The 27,091-nt window shown below is 44.0% G+C and overlaps 1 protein-coding gene and 1 long non-coding RNA gene across 2 annotated transcripts; one reads left to right on the top strand and one right to left on the bottom strand.

The window, feature by feature from the left end:
- The first annotated feature begins 3,762 nt into the window (after positions 1-3,762).
- Positions 3,763-27,091, top strand: Zfp39 (zinc finger protein 39). Its single transcript, NM_001107004.4, is given in 5 exon segments — positions 3,763-3,817; positions 5,086-5,250; positions 8,240-8,366; positions 21,866-21,958; positions 23,537-27,091. Coding segments are annotated over 5 exon segments (2,154 nt in total). The 5' UTR covers positions 3,763-3,814; the 3' UTR covers positions 25,303-27,091.
- Positions 15,451-19,616, bottom strand: LOC134480798 (uncharacterized). The gene is made up of 2 exons (XR_015631652.1): positions 17,742-19,616; positions 15,451-15,839 (listed from the first exon to the last, which is right to left on the bottom strand). It is a non-coding gene; the product is annotated as an uncharacterized LOC134480798 (long non-coding RNA).

Raw genomic sequence — 27,091 nt, 5'->3', positions numbered from 1 at the left:
ACGTAATCCATTATATAAACAAACTGAAAGATAAAAACCACGTGATCATTTCATTAGATGCTGAGAAAGCATTTGACAAAATTCAACACCTCTTTATGATAAAAGTCCTGGAAAGAACAGGAATTCAAGTAAAATAGTAAAAGCCATATACAGCAAACCAGTAGCTAACATTAAACTAAATGGAGAGAAACTTGAAGCAATCCCACTAAAATCAGGGACTAGACAAGGCTGCCCACTCTCTCCCTATTTTTTCAATATAGTTCTCCAAGTCCTAGCCAGAGCAATCAGACAACAAAAGGAGATCAAAGGGAAACGGATTGGAAAGGAAGAAGTCAAAATATCACTATTTGCAGATGATATGATAGTATATTTAAGTGATCCCAAAAGTTCCACCAGGGAACTACTAAACCTGATAAACACCTTCAGCAAAGTGGCTGAGTATAAAATAAACTCAAATCAGTAGCCTTCCTCTACACAAAAGAGAAACAAGCCGAGAAAGAAATTAGGGAAACGACACCCTTCATAATAGTCCCAAATAATATAAAGTACCTTGGTGTGACTTTAACCAAGAAAGTGAAAGATCTGTACAATGAGAACTTCAAACCTCTGAAGAAAGAAATTGAAGAAGACCTCAGAAGATGGAAAGATCTCCCATGCTCATGGATTGGCAGGATTAATATAGTAAAAATGGCCATTTTACCAAAAGCGATCTACAGAGTCAATGCAATCCCTATCAAAATTGCAATCCAATTCTTCATAGAGTTAGACAGGGCAATTTGAAAATTCATCTAGAATAACAACCCAGGATAGCCAAAACTATCCTCAACAATAAAAGGACTTCTGGGGGAATCACTATCCCTGAACTCAAGAAGTATTACAGAGCAATAGTGATAAAAACTGTATGGTATTGGTACAGAGACAGGCAGATAGACCAGTGGAATAGAATTGAAGACCCAGAAATGAACTCACACACCTATGGGCACTTGATTTTTGACAAAGGAGCCAAAACCTTCCAAAGGAAAAAAGATAGCATTTTCAGCAAATGGTGCTGGTTCAACTGGAGGTCAGCATGTAGAAGAATGCAGATCGATCCATTCTTATCACCCTGTACAAAGCTTAAGTCCAAGTGGATCAAGGATTTCCACATCAAACCAGATACACTCAAACTAATAGAAGAAAAAGTGGGGAAGAATCTCGAACACATGGGCACTGGAAAACACCAATGGCTTATGCTCTAAGATCAAGAATCGACAAATGGGATCTCATAAAACTACAAAGTTTCTGTAAGGCAAAGGACACTGTTGTTAGGGCAAAACAGCAACCAACAGGTTGGGAAAAGATCTTTACCAATCCTACAACTGATAGAGGGCTTATATCCAAAATATACAAAGAACTCAAGAAGTTAGACCGCAGGGAGACAAATAACCCTATTAAAAAATGGGATTCAGAGCTAAACAAACAATTCACAGCTGAGGAATGCCGAATGGCTGAGAAACACCTAAAGAAATGTTCAACATCTTTAGTCATAAGGGAAATGCAAATCAAAACAACCCTGAGATTCCACCTCACAACAGTCAGAGTGGCTAAGATCAAAAACTCTGGCGACAGCAGATGCTGGTGAGGATGTGGAAAAAGAGGAACACTCCTCCATTGTTGGTGGGATTGCAGACTGGTACAACCATTCTGGAAATCAATCTGGAGGTTCCTCAGAAAATTGGATATCACACTACCTGAGGATCCAGCTATACCTCTCTTGGGCATATACCCAAAAGATGCTCCAACAAATAATAAAGACACATGCTCCACTATGTTCATAGCAGCCTTATTTATAATAGCCAGAAACTGGAAAGAACCCAGATGCTCTTCAACAGAGGAATGGATACAGAAAATGTGTTACATCTACACAATGGAATACTTCTCAGCTATCAAAAACAATGACTTTATGAAATTCATACGCAAATGGATGGAACTGGAAAATATCATCCTGAGTGAGGTTACCAAATCACAGAAAAACACACATGGTATGCACTCATTGATAAGTGGATATTAGCCCAAATGCTCGAATTACCCAAGATGCACAGAACACATGAAACTCAAGGATGACCAAAATGCGAATGTTTCACTCCTTCTTTAAAAGGGGAACAAGAATACCCTTGGGGAGAGGGGGGAGGGAAAAAAAAGAAAAAAAAAGAATACCCTTGGGAGGGAATAGGGAGGCAAAATTTAGACCTGAGGCTGAAGGAACGCCCATTCAGAGCCTGCCCCACATATGGCCCATACATATACAGCCACCAAACTAGATAAGATGGATGAAGCAAAGAAGTACAGGCTGACAGGAACTGGATGTAGATCTCTCCTGAGAGACACAGGCAGAATATGGCAAATACAGAGGCGAATGCCAGCAGCAAACCACTGAACTGAGAATGGGATACCTGTTGAAGGAATCAGAAAAAGGACTGAAAGAGCTTGAAGGGGCTTGAGACCCTATATGAACAACAATGCCAACCAACCAGAGCTTCCAGGGACTACATGGACTGACCCTGGGCTCCAACTGCATAGGTAGCAATGAATAGCCTAGTAAGAGCACCAGTGGAAGGGGAAGCCCTTGGTCCTGCCAATGCTGGACCCCCAGTGAACGGGATTCTTGGGGATAGGTCAGTAATGGGGGGAGGATGGGGAGGGTAACACCCATATAGAAGGGGAGGTTCAGTGGTTACGGGGATGTTGGCCTGGAAACCGGGAAAGGGAATAACATTTGAAATGTAAATAAGAAATACCCAATTTAATAAAGATGGGGAAAAAATTCCTGGGCTCTAGGACTTTCCAGAAAGTCCTTAAAGTCAGCAGAGCCATGTATCTCCAAGATAGTATGGATTGCCAGTAACACAAAGGCACAGCTTTTACCTCAAAGGGGAAAAATAGTTTATTCTGGAGCCAAATATCAGTGGTCATGGGTCTAGAAATAGGGATTCAGGTTACTCCAAACTCTATATTCTGGTACTGTAATGGTTTTATAAAATTTTGGTAATAACAGAGCAACAATAATCAAATGATGAAACAAGGTTTTTCCAACCTCATTGAGCAGCACGAAGTCTTTCTGTAGCTAAGAGTGTCGGGGGATGTCTCTGCTGTGGGCTGAAGCTACACTAGTTCCTAATTGTTGTTGTAATTTATAAAAAATAAAAAAGGGTATCTTTCATCCCCACTAGATCTGTCACTGCATTGCCCCAAGATATCTGCTAGATGTCTTAGGTCTCAGTCAGCAAATCCTCTCATCCGCTTTGCTCCATCCCATATCATTTGTAAATAACATTCCTATATATAATTCATAAGTCATATGACATAATTCACATGATGAACAGGACTAAACCCTAACCTCGTCACCCACTTGGAGTGAGCTTTACCTTCAGACAGCTGCAGACAAGGGGAGCATTGTGGTCAACTCATGTAATCTTAGCGCTTTGGAGCCGAGGCAGTATTGCCATGAGTTCGAGGCCAGCGTGGGTTACACAGCAAGACCTTGTCTTGAAAAACAAACTACAAAACAAAAAACATTTCGCAACAGCCACTATTTGGGGTAGTCTGCCTTATTTAAGTCATGGGTTGGTGCCATCTGCGGTCACTCCAGGCACGATGGGGCGGGGACTGAGGTGCGACCCAATCAGGCACGCACCCTGGGCACAGGGGCGGGCCTTCGCGGGTTCGCTAGTTCGCGGGTCTTTGTCTCACGCCATCTTTACATTTGATCCGTCAGCTGAGCCTGGCAGTCCGGGCGTCTCAGGCCTGTCAGCTGCCGGAGGCGGACTGGGGCGCCATGGTGAGTGCTGCCCGCAGGAACCCTCAGGGTTCCGGTTTCCTCCGCTTTGCCGCGTGCAGATGGTTTGACTCCGGGAGGCCTGTTCAGGGCTGAGCTCACAGCCTCTGTCGCCCTGGGTCTTGACTTGGCTGAGCCTTCTCACTCCCTGACTCTACCGGGACACTTGTCCTCAGCCGCACCCTTCTCTTGGTCCAGACTCATGTGCCACAGCTGCTGTGTCTGGTGTCCCACTGTCTATCAGTGACAGCCCTGGATGCTGGAGCAGCCTGAGGTGTGGCGCGAGCCTGGGATCGGACATCTCTTGGCCTCCCCATTATCAGCAAGGCTCTTACTGTGTTGGCTTGTGTGGAGAGTGTAGTGAGAGGGCACATGCAGCGTCTCTGTCTCTTCCACATTCTTCCACACTGAATTCAGGTCCTTTGCTGTAATTATGTATCTGCTCCCGATGTACCTGCACGATGGCTCTGTGTGCACCTCTCGCATCTTCATAACTTTGTGAAGTGTGTGTAATCGACCGTCAGCTCTATGGGGCTGACTGCTGCCTACATTAAGAAACACGCCTCTGGCTGTGCGAGGGTCTTTCCAGAGGTGACATTCCAATGGCTCTGGCCTCGTGAGTAGGTTAATCCCTTCATGAATTCACAGTATGATGTGCATTGCTGGTGGGGCAGAGTTGTAGGAAGTTAGTCACAGGTATGGTCATGGGTATCAAAAGAATCTGTGCCCATCTTTGCAATGGTTAGAAAAATTTCAACCTCCCCTTTAAAATCCTCATTCCCCCCAACTTTGTAACATCTCAAATAGAACTTAAAACAGCTAGTAGAACGAGTGAGAATTCCTGCATCTTTGACTTGTCTGTAACTATAATTTACATTACACACCACAGAACTTGTAAGTTTTAAGTGGGTACTATTGAAAGTGTCATGTGTAGGGAAGAAACTTAAGCTTTTATGAATACTATAAAAATACCACAGTGAAGCTTGTATCCGTACTTGGTGTGTTGCTGTGATATTGTCTAACAAGTTGGCAGTTACTTTGAGGCATTTCCCAGCATTTGCTTTTTATGATAATTTTAGCAGAAAGTTTGAATTGTGTACTCAGGGCACTGCATGTGCCAAGCACACAGGAAAGTAGCGTGAGTACTTTGCCGGAGACTGGGGGTCGCTCTGTTGGATTTTCCTTCAGTTCATGTGTTGCTGCATTGTGTCCAGCACACACATGGCTCTAAGTCACTCACATGGCATCTTCAACGTTGCATGCGTTTGTAGAGGAACTTGCAGCATGACAGGGCGGAGAACTCCACGAGTCAACGCCCCAGTCGACGTCCTGAAACTGGAAAGCAGAAGAGAAGCTACAAGAAGAAGCCAGTCACTTACAGTCACTGGAGATGGTCCCAGCGGAATGGAGCAAGACGACACAAGGCGCCAGCAAAGGTAAGTCAGAAGCTATAGGTCGTGTGCGTGCATGCTGTCTTCCTTATTCCCTTACCTCATCTAGAAACAGTGGCATGAAATTATACGTGTGCAACACACTCTCTATTCAAGCACAATTTAGTGTAATACACCACAGCAGTCAACAATTGAAATCCACAAGAGCGCCATCGAGATGGGTCTGTGGGCACAGTACTCAGCCCTGATGACCCAAGTTGGATCTCCAGGTCCCATATGGTGAAAGGAAAAGACCAGACCCCACAAGCTGTCCTTAGACCACCATATGTGCTCTGTGGCACCGGCGTGTGTGCATGCATCCAATGAAATACAATTTGAAAGGTCCACATGACCATTTTAGGAGATACAGAAAACTTAAGAAAATCCATCTTTTGTGATGGAGAGATACCACAGCGTGGGAACATACGGTTACATTGTACTTAGGGTGAATAATTCCAGCAATGGATACCAAAAGCAAAATGTTTAAGATATCCTTTAAAAAAGGATGTGAAGTCTTGATCGTTGAAAGCTAGACCGTGTGGTTTGTTTTGGGGTTGTCAGATGTGGCCTCTTCAGCTCCTCCCTGCGCTCAGGGGGGCCTCTACTCTAGTAGGAGGAGGTAGGGATGGTGTTTATGTCCTTTACGACATTGCAGATTTGCTTAGGATGAGGCCTACACGCTCAAATGTGTGTTACTGTCTCCATTGCTATAGATAGAAGAAGGAAGTCCGCAGAGAGGGGCGTCCTGCAGTGGAGCAGCCGGTGAGAGTCCTCTCACCCTACCCTGCCCGTTGTCTTTATCTCAGGGACCCCCTATGCTGTACCAATGGGTATTTACAGAGAGGAATCTGGGGTCCAGGGATCTGAGGAAGGAGGCTAGGAATTCCATAGTGTGAGGGAAGGTGGTTGTGAGGAGTTGTATCTGATGTTGTCCTCTGGCTTCCATGCACATGCTGTTTGGTTAGCCGAGCTAAGCGGGAGATTATAACCTTTATTTGGATTGACTACAAGAAGGTATTTGATTTTTCATCAGAGTTAGGAATGACATATGCTGTGGACGAATTTACATGGCGCGGCTAACCACTAATTCCAAATGCCACCATACCTGAGGTAGGGCTCGAGGAAGGTAACTGTGGTTAAAAAGGCCCTTGTCCCTAATCTCACGGGACTAATGGCCTTTAAAAGAGGGAGGGAGAGCTCCCTCACTGCACTGTGAGGATGTCAAGGATTTATACGCTTGGAGGAGCCTCAGAAGGAACCGAATCAGCTGCTGTCTTGATGCTGCAGAACAGGAAATGTAGCATATGTAATGGAAGCCCAACCGAAGCAGGGAGGGACTGGGACTTGGGAAACAGAACAGGAACTAATCACACCCTTTTCTGCTTCTTCAGTTCTCCATAAAAACCCTGAAATCCCCTTTTCCATTGGACTACTGTTAACTTAGTTTATTGACCTCCAGAGAGTCAGTGTCTTCATGATATAAAGTTCTACTCCGAGATTATGATACTCTCTTTACTTGCTTTTTTTTTTTTAAAGAATGTCCGACACCTTTCATGAATATTTTCACATGTAGAGTTTAATGTTGTATAGTTTTAATTTATTGAATTTTCTATTTGAAATCCTTTACTGGAGATTCTCAGGTGTTTTTACTTCTAAATGATAAGGACATGAGAATCCTCATTTTCTTCTTGTCATTTAACTTGGTTAAGTGACATCTTATATGGGCTGGAGCTCAGAGATGTGGCTCTCTAGGATGATTCTGAGTTTTGGAGATAGGGCCTTGCTCTGGCTGGCCTCAAACTTGAATCCTCCTGCTTCTGCCTCTCAAGAACTGGGATTACAGCCTAGCAAACCTGGGCTGGGAAGACGGGCATCCTTATTCCTTCTTCCCCTCAGCTGCCTTCCTGCCTTTTAGAGACCTACATTTTTTTTTCTTTTCTTTTTTTTTCGGAGCTGGGGACCGAACCCAGGGCCTTGCGCTTGCTAGGCAAGCTCTCTACCACTGAGCTAAATCCCCAACCCGAGACCTACATTTTTATCATGAGAAGAAATCTTTAAAAAACAATTGGCTCAGTGGTTAAGAGCACTGACTGCTCTTCCAGAGGACCTGAGTTCAAATCCCAGCACCCACATGACAGCTCATAACCATCTGTAACTCCAGTTCTAGGGTGTGGAAGGCCTTCTGGTCTCCAGAAACACTGCACACATATGATACACATACATACATGCAGGCAAAATAGCCATATGCATAAAATAAATAATGAAAATGCCTTTTCTGTGCCTTTGAGGATCACCCCTCACCTCCCACCAGTGGAACAGAGAAATACATCAATGTGCTTTTTAACATTGAATTTCTCCTTATTCCTAGAAAAAGTATCTAAGATTATATACAGTTCACTCTGTCCTTCACCGATACATGTCTTTAACATTATTTCAAGGATTTATGTATGACTAGATTACCAGGGCATTTATAGACAGGGCTTCTTTTCTTTCTCTTTCTTTTTTAATGTGTAAGTGTGTGTGTGTGTGTGTGTGTGTGTGTGTGTGCGCGCGCATGCATGTGTATGTCTCTGCATGTGTGTTTGTGTGTATTTCTGCCTGTATATGTTTGTAAGTATGTGTGCATGCGTGCTTGTGTATGTATGTGTGTGTGCATGTGTGTGTATGCACGTGTGCATGTATATGTCTGTGCATGTATGTTTGTGTATGTGTGTGTGCTTGCATGTGTGTTTGCATATGTGTTTCTGAAGATTGAACCTAGGGCCTTGTGCATGTTTCACTGCATTTAATTTTATCCATTTTTGCTAGGAATGGAAAAATCTGTAGGCGTAGTCTTTTGAGTTACTAAATAGAACACTATTTTAGTGTTCCCCCTCCCATGATAAAGATAGAAAGATGCAGCGTGTGGGAAGCACACTCACGAAGGGTCCACTCCCACACTCCCGTCTCCTGGTAGGCTCAAAAGCTTCAGTTGAGGAGAAATGTCTCATTACAGGGCTTGGTGTCATTTGAGGATGTGTCTGTGGACTTCACCTGGGATGAGTGGCAGGACCTGGATGACGCTCAGAGGAAGCTCTACAGGGACGTGATGCTGGAGACCTACAGAAGCCTGGAGTCCTTGGGTGAGTGAGAGACCCCAGCAGTATTAAAAACACTTCCTTTGTTAGTAAGAACAGTAACCACGTCTGGAGTTTGTTTAGACAGACAGACAGACAGGCAGACAGACAGACACACACACAGTATGTACGTACGTATGTATGTATGCATGTATATGTGTGTGTATGTATGTATGTATATGTGTATGTATGTACATATGTACGTATGTATGATAAACCCACCTCCAGAAATTGGCAAGTCTATGCAGATTTGTATTGGGAACATTTAAGTTCTCTATTAGTCATCTTGGGGCACTGAATCATTTTAACCACAGTCATGCTTCTGTGCTATGTAAAACTGAGGTTATACAGGCTACCTGGCTGCACCCCTGCGTGTATTAACCAGCTTCTCTATCCCTCCCTCCCTCACACACCTAATAGGCTTTGTCACCAACTCTGCTTCTATTTCTGTGAGTGCCAGTTTGTTTTCCACATATAAACAAGGATGTGCAATGTGTGTCCCTTGTGCCTCACTTACTTGGCAAAAACATCCTTCAGTTCCAACCCAAGATAAGTATTGGGTTTGTTAGTGAGTAATATTCCCTTATGCATACATACATTTTTTTCAAAAAAGATTTATTCATGTATTTTATGTACATGGGTACTTTGTCTGCATGTATACCAGAAGACAGCACCAGACAGTTGTGGCTGCTGGGAACTGAACGCAGGTCCTTTGACTCAGTGAGTGCTCTTAACACTGAGCCATCCCTCCAGCCCATAAACCTTTTCTTTTAAAGACAAGATCTCATGTAGCCCAATATTACCTTGAACTCATGATCTTTCAAAATGCTGACTTCATTTTCTTTTAATATATTCAGTAATAGCTGTACCATAAAGCTGGTTCTATTTCTAGTTTTATTTTTTATTTATTTATTTATTTATTTATTTATTTATTTATTTATTTATTTATTTATTTAATGTATATGAGTACACTGTCTTCAGATACACCAGAAGAGGGCATCAGATCCCATTACAGATGGTTGTGAGCCACCATGTGGTTGCTGGGAATTGAACTCAGGACCTCTTGAGTTAGTGCTCTTAACCACTGAGCCACCTCTCCAGCCCCTATTTCTAGTTTTTAAAGGAAAGTGGATACGTTTTTTTCATAGTAGTGATTTTACACTCCCAGCAACGGTGAAGGATAACATGTCTTTCTCTGTGTCCTCATTAGTGTTTGCTGTTGATGGTTTTGGGGATATTCCAGCTGCAAGTCTAGTGGCACTTGGTTGTGGTTTTGATTTGCATTTTCCAATGTTTACAGGCACTGGCCATTTATTGGCGGGTCTCTCTGTTATTTATGTGCCTTTGGAAAAATACTCAAGTCATTTGCTCAACTTCTAATGAACTGATTTTTTTTTTCTGCTGTCAACTTCCTCTTATGGTCCAGGAACCTGCCCCTTGTATAGCTGCAGGCATTTTCGTTGGTTCTGTAGTTGACTTTCACTCCAGCCTTGGCTTTTTTTTAGAGAGGGTTTTGTTTATGAAACCCCAGTTGTCAGTTCTTGTAGATGACTGGGATTTGAGGTCATGTCATCTTTGTCCTGAGTCTGATGGTGCATTTCCAGCACCCTGGAAATTGAGGAGGAAGCATTACTTGTGCCTAGGACTTCCAGACCCATCTGGCAACATAGAGACACCAATCTCAAAAAGGGGGGGAAATCTTTGAATCAATATTCAGCTCCCCTGTGTTTTACCTCAGTAGTTTCAGTCTTGCATTTATGTCTTCGATATATTTTAATTAGATTTCTGAGTACGGTAGGATATAGGTCTAATACCTTTCTGTGTACAAGAGGGTCTGGAGTTTGCACCACTTATTTCCCACCTCTGGTGAAAACCAGACGACTGTAAGGAATGGACTTGTTTCTGTTGTCCCTTTGGCAGTTTGTCTACTTTTATGCCAGTTCTGCGCTGTCTTAGCTAGTTCCTGTGTGCTTTGACTGCCTGGGGGCTTTTGTGTTTCTCTATGGAGATTAGGACTGGCTTTTTCCTAGTTCTGTGAAAATGCTCTTGGTACTTAGATGAGGATTCCATGGCATTGGTAAGTCAGCGTGAGTAGTGTACGTGCGTGCGTGCGTGCGTGCTTGTGTGCATGTGTGTGGTGTGTATGTGTGTCTGTTTGTGTGTGTGTGCATGCGTGCGTGTGTCTTGTGGGAGGACAGGCAGAAAAGGTTCTGTACTTCTTTGGTTCTTTTTTTTTCGGAGCTGGGGACCGAACCCAGGGCCTTGCGCTTCCTAGGCAAGCGCTCTACCACTGAGCTAAATCCCCAACCCTCTAAGGTTCTGTACTTCTTGAAGCCGGTGTTTTGATCAGCTTCTCCAACCTCCTCTTGGCCCTGGCATGTATCTTCGCATCCTTCCTGATGAACTTTTGTGTCCTTGGAGGCACTGCCGATCTGATGGGGCAGAAAACTCTACAGTCCCACAAAAAAGGTGGTGTGCTTCGTGAGACATTAGCACCACCAGCCATGACTCTGCTTGTTCATGTTCTTCCTCCCCTTGTGGCCTGAGATGAGGCCAACGGACACGGCATAGCCTGGAGCCATGGCTGCTGCTCTGCAGTGGCGGCTACAACCAGAAACTCTTCATTTCTGTCGTAATGGACTTTTATGCACTTTTTTTTGCTTGTTTTCTGTAAAATGTGAATAGTATGACTGTCTTTTCTTTTTAAAAAGGATTCATTAACTTTATGTGTTGAATGCTCCATGTGTATGTATGCATGCTCGCCAGAAGAGGGCAGCAGATTCCACTGTTGGTTGTGAGCCATGTGGTTGCTGGGAATTGAACTCAGGACCTCTGGAAGAGCAGTCAGTGCCCTTAACCACTGAGCCATCTCTTCAGCCTCCCAATTAATTTTTAAATTTGCATTTTACTTTCTTTCATACTCATAAGTCATTCAGCAATTTAATTTTCAACTTTATGTGTCTCATGGTGACCAAAGAGAACATTATGAATTCAGAGTTTTTGTTTGTTTATTTCTAAATCTGCAGAGCAGTAATGTGCACCCCATGAGCCGTGACATAGTGGTGCTCTCAGCAGTAGCTGACAGCCTGTCAGTGTCTCTTAGGCTTTTGTTCTACTGTGGGCTTTGATACCAGTGTTGCTCTGTAAATTTCCTGTCACAGTGAACTGCCCCTCGGTGGCGGTGGCTGCTGTAGTCCTCAGATACTATTGTACCACAGCCCACCTCGTCTGTGTGATCCAGTGACATGCGCTCTACAATCTCGGGGTTCAGCACGTGTGTGTCTCATTACACATTACATACTCTTTGCATTGGTCCCTCTTCCTCCTCTTCCTCCTCCTCCTCTTCCTCTTCCTCCTCTCCCTCCTTTTTGACAGGTTTTGATTCTGTGCGAACGGGTTGATTTGGGTCCGATTTGCATGTTAGGGCCATCCCTTGGTGTTCAGTTCGCACGCATCTGCGTCTTTCCTAATAAATGTTTTTCTCCCCTGCAGCATGCCACTGAATCTGTTATTTTCATCTATTCAGTTTATATATTTACTGGGAAGTGCTTCTGTTTACATTTAAGAATGTTTTTGATAAATGAGGACACATTCCTGACATCTTTGGGTGGCTACATTCTGTATTCTTTTTTCCTCTGTGTTAATTTTTTGTTTAATAGTTTTCTGTATCGATACACTTTCTTCTTTTTTGTGTGTATCCTGCTGTATTGTTTAGTTTTATATGTTCATGTGTTTCAGTAATGGTAGTCATGATTCGTTCACTTACTGTGTGCCATCACTTAAACCTGTGTACTAGGTAAGGTTCTTTTTTTTTTTTTTTTTTGTTCTTTTTTTCGGAGCTGGGGGGCTGGGGACCGAACCCAGAGCCTTGTGCTTCCTAGGCAAGCGCTCTACCACTGAGCTAAATCCCCAACCCCCTAGGTAAGGTTCTTTAGAGCAGTGGTTCTCAACCTATGGGTCACAGCCACTCTGGGGGTCAGATGACTCTTTTACATGAGGTCACCAAAGACCACTGGAAAACACAGGTATTTGCATCATAATTCCTAAAAGTAGCAAAATTATAGTTATGAAGTAGCAACAAAAATAATTTTATGGTCAGGGATCACTACGACATGAATTACATTAAAGGGTTGAAATCCTGGAGACCCTGAGGACTCAGTACTTCTCAGTCCACAAGGCCAGACACCTCAGCTGTCTCAGTCTAGTGTTTAAGGCCTGAAAGAATCCTGGAGACTCGCTGGTCTTCCGTCCACTTTGGAGACTGATGAAGCTAGAGTCCGATATCAGGAAAGAATGTCACTGGCAGCAGAGATGAGCACACTCACCAGCAAGGAGAACAGGCAGGCAGCATCCTCCCTCCCCATTTACCCTGACAAAAGGTGCTGTTCCCCGGGGAGCATCTTCTCCCCTCGGCCAATCCTTCCTGGGGGAACCCACAGAGAGCCCTTCAGAGACTTGTCCTTTATGGATTCCAGACCCTATTAAATTGGCAAGATTAATCACCACAGGCTGATCTCGTGTTGAAGAATTCCTTCAGTTTTTATTTTAGAAAGTCCAATTCTCAGGTTTTGCAGTTAACCTCTCTAGATAGTGTCCTCGGTTAGCAGTGGTTTTGGCTTTGAGTCATTCAGCCTCTTAAGCCCTCACCTGTTTGAGTTCTCGTGCACTCTGGGATTCTTCTGAAGCATGTTTTTGTCTTTTATACATCAGAACCTTTTTGGGAAAATCTAGATATTCTTATATTTGGGATCTAGATATTCATTTATTTCTCTTTTTTGGAGGGGTTCTTTTTTTTTCTTTTTTTTCGGAGCTGGGGACTGAACCCAGGGCCTTGCGCTTCCTAGGCAAGTGCTCTACCACTGAGCTAAATCCCCAACCCCCATTTATTTCTCTTGAATTTGGATTTTATTTATCATTTACTTCACTGTATAATTTATTTATTTGGATTTTTAAAAAAATTGGAATATGTGTGTGGTGTATGTGCTTGTGTGCATGACTGTCTGCAAGTTCATACACATGTGCATGAATATTTGGAGGCCAGAGGAAAGGATGATGTTATGGGTACTCCCCTCCGCGCCTCCCTCCCCTTTCCCTCCCCCTCTCCCTCCTCTTTTCCCTCTCTCCCCCCCTCACCCTCTCCTTATTCCTTGTATCTTAGTTCCAAAAGCCACTTGAGGAAAACATTTGGCTTACAAGTCAGAGTTCATCAGTAGGGGAAGCCAAAGCAGGAACTGAAGCAGAGGCCATGGAGGGGTACTGCTTACTGGTTTGCTCCTCATGGCTTGTTCAGCCTGCTTTCTTTACAGCCCAGCACCACCTGCCCAAGTGGGGCACAGCCCACAGTGGGGTGGGCCTCTCACATCAATAACTAACCAAGTAAATTGTCCCCAAGCTTGCCTACAGGTCAGTTTGATGGAAACATTCTTTCAACTGAGGTTTCTGTTCCCAGATAACAAGCTTTTGCAAGATGACAAAAACAAAAACCCCAAGCTAACACCTTGAGACAAGGTCTCTCACTGAACCTGAAATTTCCTGTTTGGGCAGGCTGCTGGCTGGCAAACTCCTGGATCCCCTTGTCTCTGCCTCCCACTGTTTGTTTCTTTGAAATAGGATTTTCCTATGTAGTTCCAGTGCACTCAGAATTTGCTAGTAGTCCAGGCTGACCTTTGACTCCTGAGTTTCTTGTTTGAGCCACCTGAATGCTGAGAATGGCAGGTGTGGTCCACCATGTCTGGCTGAGTGTTCTGTTCTGGTTTGGTTTTTATGTCCAATCTATATTCTCTTTGGAACACCAGTCACACAGATGCTTAAATGTCTGGGAGGGGGCTGGAGAGATGGCTTAGCAGTTAAGAGCATTGGCTGCTTTGCCAGAAAACCTGGGTTCGAGTACACACATGGCAACTTATCAACCATCGGTAACTCTGGCCCCAGGGCCTCCAGCCGTCTCTCCTTGAATCTGAAAGACCCCCAGACTTGGGGAGACTCTTGCTCCAGTCACGGGTTGGGGTACCCCCAGGAAACACGAGAAGCCGGTCTTGATATAATCAGCAAGAGTCAGTTTTATTTAAGAGATCTCGGGCTGACACGTATCTCACACAGGAGATTGAGTCAAGCCCCGAGCCTCTCTAGGCAGGAGCTTATATAGGGAAAACCAGTAATTGGCTAGTACAAAGGGTGTACAGTTATTTTTTTTTCTGCGAGGAATTGTATTAACAAAGCATTCTAGCATCTTGGCAATATGGGCAAGTTGTCTTATCTCGCTCAACTAAGGGATGACTCATATCAGGGAGTGAAGGAAAGGAAGGGAGGTAGCTCCAGGGGTAGCTCCAGATGGCCAGTGTCCTTGGAGCCCTATCTCAATTCTTTCAGGCATAGTCAGACTTTGTTCATGACTAACTTTTAGAAATTTTAACCCTTCATTCCCCTCTGCTCTTAGTTAAGTAGTCCTAATCCTAGGACTACATGATGAATCTAGCGTCTAGAGGCTCTTCACTCCGTATAGCCCGATACTGTTGTCTCAACATAAGGACTTGTATAGCACTAATCCGTTCCCTAATAAAAGCAAAAAGGCGGTTAATGATGCAGGGCCCAACAGTGAGCAAGAGGACGAGGATAATCAAGGGACCGGCTAAAGCTGACAACAGGGTGGTAAGCCATGGGGAACTATTGAACCAGCTTTGAAACCAGTTATCAGTGGTTTCTCGTTCTCGTCGTCTCTTGTCTAACCTTTCCCTAAGTTTAGCCATAGAATCTTTAATGGTCCCGGAGTGATCGAGGTAAAAACAACATTCTTCTCTCAAAGCAGCACATAGCCCTCTTTCTTTAAGGAATATCAGGTCTAATCTTCTCCTATTTTGAAGGACTACCTCTGAGAGGGAGGTTAGGTATTCTTGGAGGTCAGCTAAAAAGTCTTTAGGATTCTAATCTGAACACTATCTAAACCTATACACCAAGGTCATGACTATCTTAGAACTCTTAAACTTATGGTCCCTGAGGCACAGTCCTAAGAAGTGTTAGGAGTATTAACATATGTAATGTTACATCATTTGTAATAGAAATCAAGCCTATCTCTATATTTTTCTCGATGGAACCCAGGGCAAACATGAAATTCTTGTTTCTAAAGCACACTCCTCAAGTGAGCATTATAGCAACATCCCAGTCACGTCTCTGATGTATCCACTTATCTGATGTGCAAGTCTAGGGAGCTTTTTGAAGATCTGAGTGTCCCTCTAGGTCCCAGCTCTCAGCCCCAACGGCTAGTATGCGGCTGGTGAGGGCTGAGAATTGACGGCTGTCAGGGTGGTCAGCAGCACCAGGTACGGTCCTTTCCAGCGAGGCTCGAGTGTCTGGGCTCCGTGTCATTGTATGTACCTACAGTCTCCGACCTGGAACGGATGAGATGTCTCGGGGGTCCCCAGGGCATAGGCTGCTGCCAGCTGTGAGCAGATTTCTTTCTGTATCACCTGTAGGTCTTTTAGCCTGACACATAAATCATTATTACTATGACATGTTGGTTCAGTAACATCATCTAATACAGTCAGAGGATCTGATGCCCCATATAAGATCTCAAAGGGGGTAAAGCTGAATCTGGAAGGGATATTTCTTGCTCTGAAGAGAGCGAGAGGGAAGGAGTGTCACCCAGTCTGCGCCAGTCTTCATGGTCAATTTAATTTGGTCAGGGTCTCTTTTAGAGTTTTATTTATTTACCTGTCCTGAACTTTGAGGTCTGTAAATATAATGTAATTTTCAATCAACCTCTAAATACTTGGCCACACCCTGGCTTACCTTGGCAACGAAAGTAGGGCCATTGTCTGACCAGATTACCTTGGGCATTCCAAATCGGGGGAAAGATTTCTTCCAGTATCTTCTTGATGATTGTAGAGGCCGTCTCTTAGTCCAATCCCAGTTCCCAGTGGCTGTCTCTTGTAGGCCTGTAACCAGGATAGGCTCCTGCATAGCCATTTTCTGAGCCACTTTATCTGCTTTGTTACTGTCCTATGCCACTGAATCTCTTCCTTCTGATATCCTGAGCAACGAATAGTACTCACAGTTGTTGGCTTCACCAGGGCATCCAAGAGATGGTAAAGGCATCTGCAGTGCTGATGTGCTGGGGGGTAGAAGTTCAGCCATCCCAGATGACATTGTGTTGTCCACCACGGCAGCACCCACTTATCTCTGACCTTCATGAAGAGAACTGTTCCCGTCTGTGGACAAGGTCCTCGGCTTTCAGCAGGGGTCAATCAGCCAGTCGCAGAGGTCTTTCCTCCACCCATGGGCTTCTGCCAGTGCTTGACACTTGTGCTGTGGTGGCTCCAGGTCAGGATTGGGCAGCAAGGTGACCAGATTGCCCCCAACAGGTGGAGAATCTAGTCCATGTCAACTGATCAGTGATCCCATCCTCTGGGACATTTCATTTAAAGGCAAAACATCAGCCACTCTACCACAGTTTAAGTCCTGGATTGGGTGATAATTGTCAGAGCCCAGCTGGCAGGAATGATGTATTCCAGGCAGAACGGCACTAAGCCATACACACACATCTCCCAGCATCAGGTACTGGTGCACTGAGACAGGTCTTAAGCTCCACATACGCAGTCTGTAGATATGCATACACATGGCCTCACCCAGCCATTTTAGCCCACGCAAGCCATTTTGGAGAGCAATTTTCTCATGAGCAAGGGATAGGGGCAGTCAGGGATGACCATGAACTAGTGGGTGGGTTACCCGGCCCACGCCAAGGTCCACTGTTCTTCGGGCAGTCCATAAGTATTGTTCGTTGCCAGTAGCCCCTTGCACTCAAGGTCTTTGGATATTGGCCCACTGGGGGGGGGCATAGGAGCACAGAGCATTGGGTCCCTGTATCCACACTTCCCTTCTATCTCTGTACATAGCCAGCACTCTAGGACCAAGAAGCTCTCCAGTGGCCCCTCTTGTTCTTTCTCGGGCAGTCCCTGACCCAGTGTCCTTTTTCTTCGTATTAGGCACACTGATCTTTAGCCAGGAATTCTCTTCTGTTGCCAGGTACTATCTTCCTAGGTTCCCTAACTACTGTGGCCAGTATATGTTCCTCTCTTGTCTCTTTTCTTCCCTAGCTTCCTGTTCTTTTTACCTTCTTTCCTCTTTCTCTTCCTCAGTCTCTCTATCTGTATCTTCTTCTACAGCTATTAGTTGCTGTCCACTTTTGTGCACTGACCCTGAACCATATATCAACCTTATTTTCTCTGCAACTTACAACAACTCTCTCAGTGACTTAGCTTAACCCTTTAAGTTTCTGTAACTTTTTCTTTATATCTTTTTCTTACTTTAGCCAAATTGGTGGGGCATTTTCTAGTCCCTCGGAGACCCACCCTTGGAGCCTGGCGGCAGACCTGGAGCACTCCCTACCTTCAGGGGTATTCAAGTCAACAGTCAGGAGTGAGGGTCTTCCATCCGTGTCTGGAACATTCTTTCTGGCCTCTAGCAGGATTCTGTCTTTCCTCGGTGGTCAAGAAGACCTGTAATAGTTACTAACAAGCATCTCAAATGGGATGGTGAGAAAACAAGAGAATCTTGAGAATAGAAGTCTACTGAAGAGGGCAAACAGCATTTAGTCACACAGCTAAACCAGGAGACTTTCTTGGACAAAAAGGCCATTGTAGAAATAAGCACAAGCTTTGTTCCTGTGAAACAGAAAGGCAAGCAGAGAGGCAGCTGATCTGTTATCGACTATTTCTCTGGACTTAGATTTTACTTAAGAAGTACCTCCCGAAATTCAGTGCCAGCTCAGTGGCTCTGTCTCTCAATAAACCCAGCCTCTGAAGGACACTAGGCTTCTAGTAAGAACTAATAACAAAAGGATGGAGAGACATTAGAACCTGGGTGTTAGATGCCAGGTGGCTGACAAAAGAATTGTAACCAGTTCACCTGGGGCTATCAGGACTGTAGTAGTAGTCCTTTACCAAGCTGTCTCACTGGGTTAAAGGCCCATGGAAAAGAAAACATTAATCCTGACCTTGGCCACAGCCAAAACCTGAATTCTAAATTTTGACTGGCAAAACAAAGTTCTTCACAGTTTGTTGTAGATTCTTTGAAACTATTTTAGGGGCTTCTCTGCCCCCCAACCTGGGGCATTTTGACCACAGGGGCAGGAACTGGCTGCTGTGGGGATAGGATCAAAGCCACTCTCCATGTCAATGATGACTAACAGGGAAGATTACTTAATGTTGGAGATCAACTCCTCTCTTGGAATAGGGCCAGCAGATAAGGCAGGCTCCCTTAAAGAACTTCTCTTAATGAATACTCTCCTTTTGTTAGCAAGTGTTGAAGGTCTGGCCACTGAAGGCAGCAACTGGAATTTTTTTTTTTTCAGGGCCAAAATACAACCACTAACTCTACGCTATCTTTGTTGTCAAAGCGCCAACCCCAGCCAGCCTCCTTACCTTGAAACTCCTCTTGCGCTGACTTGGCCAGAGCTGCGCTGTTGCCCACGCACAGCCTGTAGCTTGCTAGTAGGCCTGCATGCTTGCCACCCTCAGCCCCTACATTTTCCTACTCTGTGTTGTCCCTTCCTTAGAAGCTGTGAATGTTTAAGCCACAGGGAGAATTTTTCTTCAGGATCTAAGGTAAAACTTTCAGGTTTTTGTTAATGCCTGCTTCAGACGGATCACTCGCTAACCTGGAGTCCTTCATACACAACGGTTAACAGCAGCTGGGCTGGACAATGGGAGTAAAGAGAGGGGCAGCTCTCCTTGGGGAGGAGGCTCAAGAGAGAAAGATAAAACTCCCCAGCAGAAAACAATTTCTCTCAAGCAAATTATTTTTAACTTTTAAGTTAAGCACCAAGAGGACCAAGTAAAACTCCTTGACAAACAAAGCAAACAGTTTCATGATTTCAAACACAGTTGTCAGTCCAAGTCCAAAAACGAAACAAAAGCCAAAAAGACACTGGACAATACCACAGAAAACAAACCAGACAAACAAGACCAAGACAAAGCATCCTATAACCAATTTCCACAGATGCCTGGTACCTTCAGTACCTGGCCCAAACTGCAGCTTAACCTTAGCTGCTTCTGGGATACCAAACACAGAAACAGAATACAGACAACAGACACTAACACATCTAAGCACACTTGTCCATGCCTATACTTAAATAGGCAGCCGAACACGACCTCCGAAGTCAAGTCACAGTCAGATCTCTTTGACTGTCACCTGCCGGGTCCTCCCGACAAAAGTCGGCTCATGGGACGTCTCCCAGAGCTGGGGCGTCCTCACTTCCGCTATCTAAAAAAAGAACAAAAAGAAAACAGCTATTTGAAGTAGAAACCCAGTACCTACTCACAGGCGTCTGTCCGGGGTGGGAAGCCCTTCCACCCAAGCACACTTAAATACGGGGTAGGAAGCCCATCTACCCAAGTGTACTCAAAAACAACGGGGTGGGAAGCCTATCCACCCGAGTGCACTCAAAAACAACGGAGTGGGAAGCCCATCCACTCGAGTGCACTCAAAAACAACGGGGTGGGAAGCCCATCCACCCGAGTGCACTCAAAAACAATGCAGTGGGAAGCCTTCTTCTGCCCAGACAGTGCACCAAGACCTTAAACCGGTACTGAAAAACACAGACTACAGGACTTAATTCACACACACACTACTCTCACACTCACACAGCGGCCACTTTCCAGCACTCACACTAACGTACCTCCAAGAGGCATTCGGATCTCCGGGGGTTATGCTCCTATCCCGGACGAGCCCCCAATGAAAGACCCCCAGACTTGGGGAGACTCTCGCTCCAGTCACGGGTTGGGGTACCCCCAGGAAACACGAGAAGCCGGTCTTGATGTAATCAGCAAGAGGCAGTTTTATTTACGAGATCTTGGGCTGACACGTATCTCACACAGGAGATTGAGTCAAGCCCCGAGCCTCTCTAGGCAGGAGCTTATATAGGGAAAACCAGTAATTGGCTAGTACAAAGGGTGTACAGTTATTTTTTTTTTCTGCGAGGAATTGTATTAACAAAGCATTCTAGCATCTTGGCAATATGGGCAAGTTGTCTTATCTCGCTCAACTAAGGGATGACTCGTATCAGGGAGTGAAGGAAAGGAAGGGAGGTAGCTCCAGGGGTAGCTCCAGATGGCCAGTGTCCTTGGAGCCCTATCTCAATTCTTTCAGGCATAGTCAGACTTTGTTCATGACTAACTTTTAGAAATTTAAACCCTTCAAATCCACAGGCAGTGCATGCACGTGCTTCATAGACATACATGCTGGCAAAACATTCAGACAGATAAAGTAAAGATAAATTAATTCCTTCTTCCATTTTAAACTCTGACACACGCCTTTAATCCTATCACTCAGGAGGCAGAGGCAGGTGGATCTATGTGAGTTTGAGGCCAGCCTGGTCTACAGTGTGAGCTCCAGGACAGCCAGGGCTATGCTACATAGTGAGACCCTATGCCAAAAACAAAACAAAACAAAACAAATAAAAAACAAACAACAAAACAAAAACAAAAACCTAAAACAGTACAAAACATGGCATTATTCTAAATGTTATTTTTCTGCCTGATTAGTTCTGCTGTTGGGACACCCACCTTTTTGTTTTCCTTGAGTTTTTGTTGAGTCTTAGCTTTGAAATTCAGATTGCATGAACATTTAAAAAATGTATAGCGTGTATATTTGTATGTATGAGTGTATGTATGTGTGTATGTGTGTGTGTGTGTGTGTGTGTGTGTGTGTGTGTACACAGTCACATGCCATGACATACATCTAGGGGTCAGAGGGCTAGGGACAGAACTCAGCCGGCAAAGCCCTGTATCTGGTGCACTTACCTGCTGAGCCATCCAAAAGCTGGGTCACTTCAGTTTTCAGTCACCCCCGTCTCCTACGTATCTGAGGCTGGCTGGCTTTCTTTCTTTCTTTCTCCCTTTCTTTCTTTCTTTCTTTCTTTCTTTCTTTCTTTCTTTCTTTCTTTCTTCTTTCTTTCTTTCTTTCTTTCTTTCTTTCTTTTGTTCTTTCTTTCTTTCTTTTTCTTTCTTTCCTTCCTTCCTTCCTTCTTCCTTCTTTCCTTTCTTCTGTCTTTCCATCTCTCTGTCTTTCTTTTTACTGAATTGTATTATGTCTCTAAGTTTTCTTAAAACCATTCTTAGATTTCTAATTCCTATTTATTTATTCTTAGTGCTGGGGATTAATTTAAGGCTTCATGTGTATTAGGCAAGCGCTCTGCAGCTGAGCTGTGATTCCCAACCCCCTTTTCATTTTAAGATAGGGTCTTATTAAATTGCTCAAACAGACTTTGACCTGGTCTCCCTTCTGCCTTCGCATCTGTGGCTGAGAGCACAGGCCTGTAAGAGTCCCAGCTCTGCTCTCTTCTTAAGCCATTTCACTTTCCTTACTAAAGGCAGGGCTCCAGCCCACAGGAATGTAAACTTCTCACAGGATGTTCCGACGTGTCCAGCTGTCACTCAGTTCCCAAGGGTGCAATCTTTCTGCAGCGAACCTGACTTAGCATTTGGTAGCCTTACACTATTTCCCATCAACAGGACACTGCGTGACCAAACCTGAGGTGATCTTTAAGTTGGAACAAGGAACTGGGCCATGGAGAGCAGAAGACATTCCAAAGCAGAGCCGACCAGGTCAGTGACTGTACCCTGGACACACGGACGAGGATGAGCAGACTCTCACAGACACTGGCCATGCCCAGCTCTTCTTCCTGAGGTGCCGCTCCTAGTCTTGGGAACAGCTGGTGTGGTAGCTCACATATTTCCTGTGTGCGCTCTCCAAGGAGAATGCTCACGTGACCTTTTACTCTCTTTTTTATTTTGTTGCGTATGTTTTCTTTAACTGTATAGAGCTTCATAGACAGCTTTGGTTATCTGGTTAGCTGCTGTCTCTACATTCTCAGTTGTCTGTGTTTTCTACTCGAAGCATTTTTGGCTGGGTTAGTTCTTTTATCACCTGGATTTGGTTCTCTCCTAAGCCTAGCACGTCTAAAATTAAACATGCAAATAACAATAAATAGATCTGCACACAGAGAGCTTACATTTTGTTGAAAGAAATTAAACACACATAATATTTGGTTATAAGAGTCACAAAGGATGCTTTATTATAAAATAAGAAATAGAAGTGTTCACTGTTTTATTCCAGGAAAAGTCTGAAGGTAAGAGAATTTTAAGGAGACTGTTATTTATTTAGTTAAATCTTGACACTTATTTTTTTCCAGTATTTGGTATATCTAATACATAGGTGGGCATAATATAGAGATTTGTCTTAGTCCTTATAGATATGGAAATTGGTAGCTTAATATAGATATCAGTGTCACAGATTTTCAGGCATTAACTGAAGGGTTGGTGAGGAAATCAGAGAAAGACACCCAGTATCAAGTCTCCTATCCCATGAGGTAGAATGTATGCGAGTGAGGAGTGCTCAGCATGGGAAGGGGGAAGCGAAGCTTGACAGGAAAGTGGCGTTTAAGTGGAGCTTAAGTGAAGTAAGGCTTTCCGGTTGAAAGGCTGAGGTTTCTGTGTCTGTGTAGAAGCTGTTGTCAGCAGTCTTTGAAAGTAATTTGAAGACAATAGACTTAAATAGAAGACCTCATTTATAATATAGAAGACAGCTTAATACAAAAATGGAAGGTTCCAGAAGCAGAGGGTTACAAAATAGAGCTGCATGGACCTTCATCTAAGTGAAGAATGACAGCACAGTGAATCCCAGAAACATCCGGAAAACCTTCCAACAATGGTAGGGCTTAGTATCCTGAATGAAGTCCACTAGTCCAGCAAGGGGGCAGACTGGAGCTTCCTGGCCCCATTGAGGTTCTTGGAAGCACAAAATAGATTTTGTTTAGGAATTTGGAGGGTTGGACTTTGCTGTTTTATATGGGAATAGGTCATTTGTGTCTGTAAACCAGCCCCCTCAATTTCTACTGTGGCTCTTTGTGGAGCAGTGAAAACTGAACACACAGATAGCAGCCCCTTCCTAAGTCCACACTTAGGTGAAAAAAGCCGTGCAAACCTCCATCCTCAGATGGCTAGCTGAGGAGTATCTGACCGTATGATTTTTACATTGAAAAGTCTACGTTGTGGACTACTGGGGACACATCTGCATATATCATATATCAACATTATTGTTAAATCACAATGGAATGAGAACAAGAAGGCAGTTCTTCATTTTTATGATGTAACATGAGCTTGGCTACTTCTATTTTCTTTTAGATGTCCGGAAAGTAAGGGAACTGAGTGAAACCAACCAGGACAATGAAGAGAGACACTTGTGGCACTTTGTAATTACCAACAGCAACACATCAACTCAGGAGAAAGTTAAATTAGGAAACATACTTAATGTGGGCTCAAACCGTGTTTCAAATCGGACTATAAAGAATGGAAACTCCTCAGGAATGAGGCCTGTGACACTTGGTGTATGGCAGAGCGCATCTCCCTCTAAAGAGCCCAGTGACTTGCCGACTGGAGAGGAACCTGACGGCTCTCTAACCAGCAAGCCCCCCATGCATGCAGAGCATCATGGGTTGTATAACAGAGCTCCAGGTACTGGACAGCATTTTCAATGTTGTAGGCAAGAAGCAACCTGCAGCACAAAGGCATTATGGACGAACAAGGGGTTTCACGTTGCCCATAGGTCTAGTAAGTTTTCCGAGTCCGAGAAAGCACCTGATGAGGTAGCCCTTAATGCCCAAGAGATGAGTTGGGTATGCAAAGAAACTTTTGAATGTAGTATTTGTAAGGAAACATTCTGTACAAAGTTTAAGCTCACCAAACATAAGAAAATACACAAAGGACAGAAATATTTCACGTGTAGGGATTGCGAGAAAACTTTCATTAATACATCATACCACAAAGACCAGAGGATACATGTGGGAGTCGGGTCCCATAGATATAAACAATGTGAGAATTGCTTTCATCAGAAAAACCAGCAAAGTGTGCACCAGAGTGTCCCCAAAGGATCCAAACTCTATGAAATGTATCAGTCTGAGCAAAGCTTCAGTGAGAAGCCAAATCTCAGATGCTGTCAGAAGACCCGTGCAGGTTATAAACCCTACAGATGTAACATGTGTGGGAAGTCATTTTACCGGAAGTCACACCTCAGCAGGCACCAGAGAATTCACACAGGTGAGAGACCCTATGGTTGCAAAGAATGTAAGAAAGCTTTCTTCCATAAGTCCTCCCTCACCATACATCAGAGGACTCACACAGGTGAGAAGCCCTATGAATGTAAAAAATGCAGGAAAACCTTCTACTGTAAGTCAGACCTGAATGTCCATCATAGAACTCACACAGGTGAGAAACCGTATGAGTGTGACGAGTGCAGGAAAACGTTCTACTCTAAGTCGCACCTCATTATACATAGGAAAATTCACACAGGCGACAAACCCTATGAATGTCAGGAATGTCAGAAAACCTTCAATCGTAAGTCAAACCTTACTGTACATCAGAAAACACACACTGGGGAGAAACCTTATGAATGCGATGTGTGTGGGAAAACTTTTCACCGTCAGTCACACCTCAGCATGCACCAGGGAATTCACAGCGGCGAGAAACCCTACAAATGTAAAGAGTGTGGGAAAGCCTTCTACCAGAAGTCGAGCCTCAGCAGGCATCAGAGAAACCACACAGGGGACAGACCATATGCCTGTGAAGAATGCAGGAAAACCTTCCTCCATAAGTCCTCCCTCACTGTCCACCAGAGAAGCCACACAGGCTATAAACCATACTCGTGTGAGGAGTGCAGGAAGACGTTTTACAGTAAGTCACATCTCACCGTTCATCAGAGAACCCACACAGGCGAGAAGCCCTATGAGTGCAAGCTGTGCAGGAAGGCTTTTCACCAGAAGTCATACCTGAGCAGGCATCAGATCACTCACGAACGTGAGAAACGATTTGAATGTCAGGAATGTAGGAAAAGGTTTTATCATAAGTCCTCCCTCACTGTACATCAGAGAATCCACCTGAGGGAGCACCTGTGAGTCTAACGTGGGAAGTTCCGTTAGCAGAAACCATCAGCAGGCATCAGAAAAGGCACATATACGGGGTTTCCTATAAATGTGACAGTGTGGACGATGTTTTTGCAAGAAGGGACTTCACAGGTGTTAAATTTATACAAAAAATTCTGTGTGGCACAAGTTGGCTGTCTTCTCTGGAACACAGTCTCTATTATGTGGTCTGTGTGACCATGTAACAGCCCTACACACACACACACACACACACACACACACACACACACACACACACACGATCATTACTTTCATTTCAGCCAGTCCCACAGAAATACTTTTTAAGTTTTTCCTCCTCCCTAAGTTCTCATGAGCTCTGGACCTGAGATGTATGTGACCTGCAAGACAGCCTTGAGATCCATTGTCAGAAAGTCCCCGATTTAAGAGAAATAGAACTGACTGGAGATAGCTCATTTTTATCCCCAAATACTCCTTTTTTTTAAAATCCCCAATACTTTTTTTTTTTTTAGTTTGAGGAATACTTTCTCAAGCCATTGGGCAGATACTTTTATAAGAATGCACTAATTCACTTAATACAGTTGGAAGAACTTACATGCTCTTTAATATTTCAGAATTTGTACACAGGGGAAACTTGGGCAAATTGAGAATTCTTTATCAGAGATATTTCATTGAACAATTTGAATAAATCAAATAGAGTAAGTCAACACACGAAACTTTGAACAAAACTTCCGTGTCAGAAGTCTTTGTAATATTAATATTAACTTTCAAATGGAGGCACACACGTGTCAATAAATATGAGTGATATCATTGTCAGAGCACATTGTGTCTGGGAACATTTGTGGTTTGTAACCGGAGGTTGGAGTTGCTACTGGCATGAAGTAACGGGCCAGCCGTGCTGTTTAAACAGCCTGTACTACACAAAACATTCCCTCATTCATGTACAGATTTGGATACAGATATTAATGGAAAATTCCTTCGGTGGGACCTAGATTAATTATCAGAAATGTGTTCACTTTGTATACGTCTTGCTTTGTTAAACAGGGAGTGAGGCACAAGTGTAGCCCAGTGATAAAATGTATGTGTAACATTCACGAGACCCTGGGTTTCAGCCTCGATACATACATGCATAAACTAAAACCGAAAAATTTATACATCAAATACCGTTCTAGCACATGTTCATATTTTCTCAACTAGCGCACTCTCCCCACTTTGTGCAAGGGTGAATAAGTGTGTGTGGACATTGCTGTTTAACTGTCTCTTAAGTAAGCAAGACTTTCTGGTGTGCAAAGCTAATATAAAGCCTGCCAGTTGACCTAATAGAAATATTATCTGTGTAGAAATGAACAAATGAAGTCCCTGAATTGTTCGCAGCTGACGACACTTAAAGAGACACGAACAACAATTCTTTTTTTTTTTTCTTTTTCCTCTTTTTTTTTCCGGGGCTGGGGACCGAACCCAGGACCTTGCGCTTCCTAGGCAAGCGCTCTACCACTCAGCCAAATCCCCAGCCCCACGAACAACAATTCTAATGTCGGCTTCAGTGCTCTTAGTGAGCAACAATTCATTTTGCATTTATTTGTGCCGCCCCATTTCCTACACTCCGCTCTCCACATGAAACCAATGAACGGAAGTGGCTGCTCTCGTAGGTTTCTCCAGGAAATTTAATTTACCTAGCTCTCCTGGAACACCTCTGTGTCACCGACAGCACAGTTCTTTTGTCACTACACATTTTGCTCTAGCCCTAAAGATGTTTTTACCCTACACTCAACAGCCTTGAATAAAACACTTTTTGTCTAACATA

This window comes from Rattus norvegicus, chromosome 10 (assembly GCF_021556685.1).
Source record: "Rattus norvegicus strain SHRSP/BbbUtx chromosome 10, alternate assembly SHRSP_T2T, whole genome shotgun sequence".
Taxonomy (NCBI): Eukaryota; Metazoa; Chordata; class Mammalia; order Rodentia; family Muridae; genus Rattus; species Rattus norvegicus.
The sequence above is the reverse complement of the archived record's forward strand: the minus strand, read 5'-3'. Positions and strand labels throughout refer to the sequence as shown.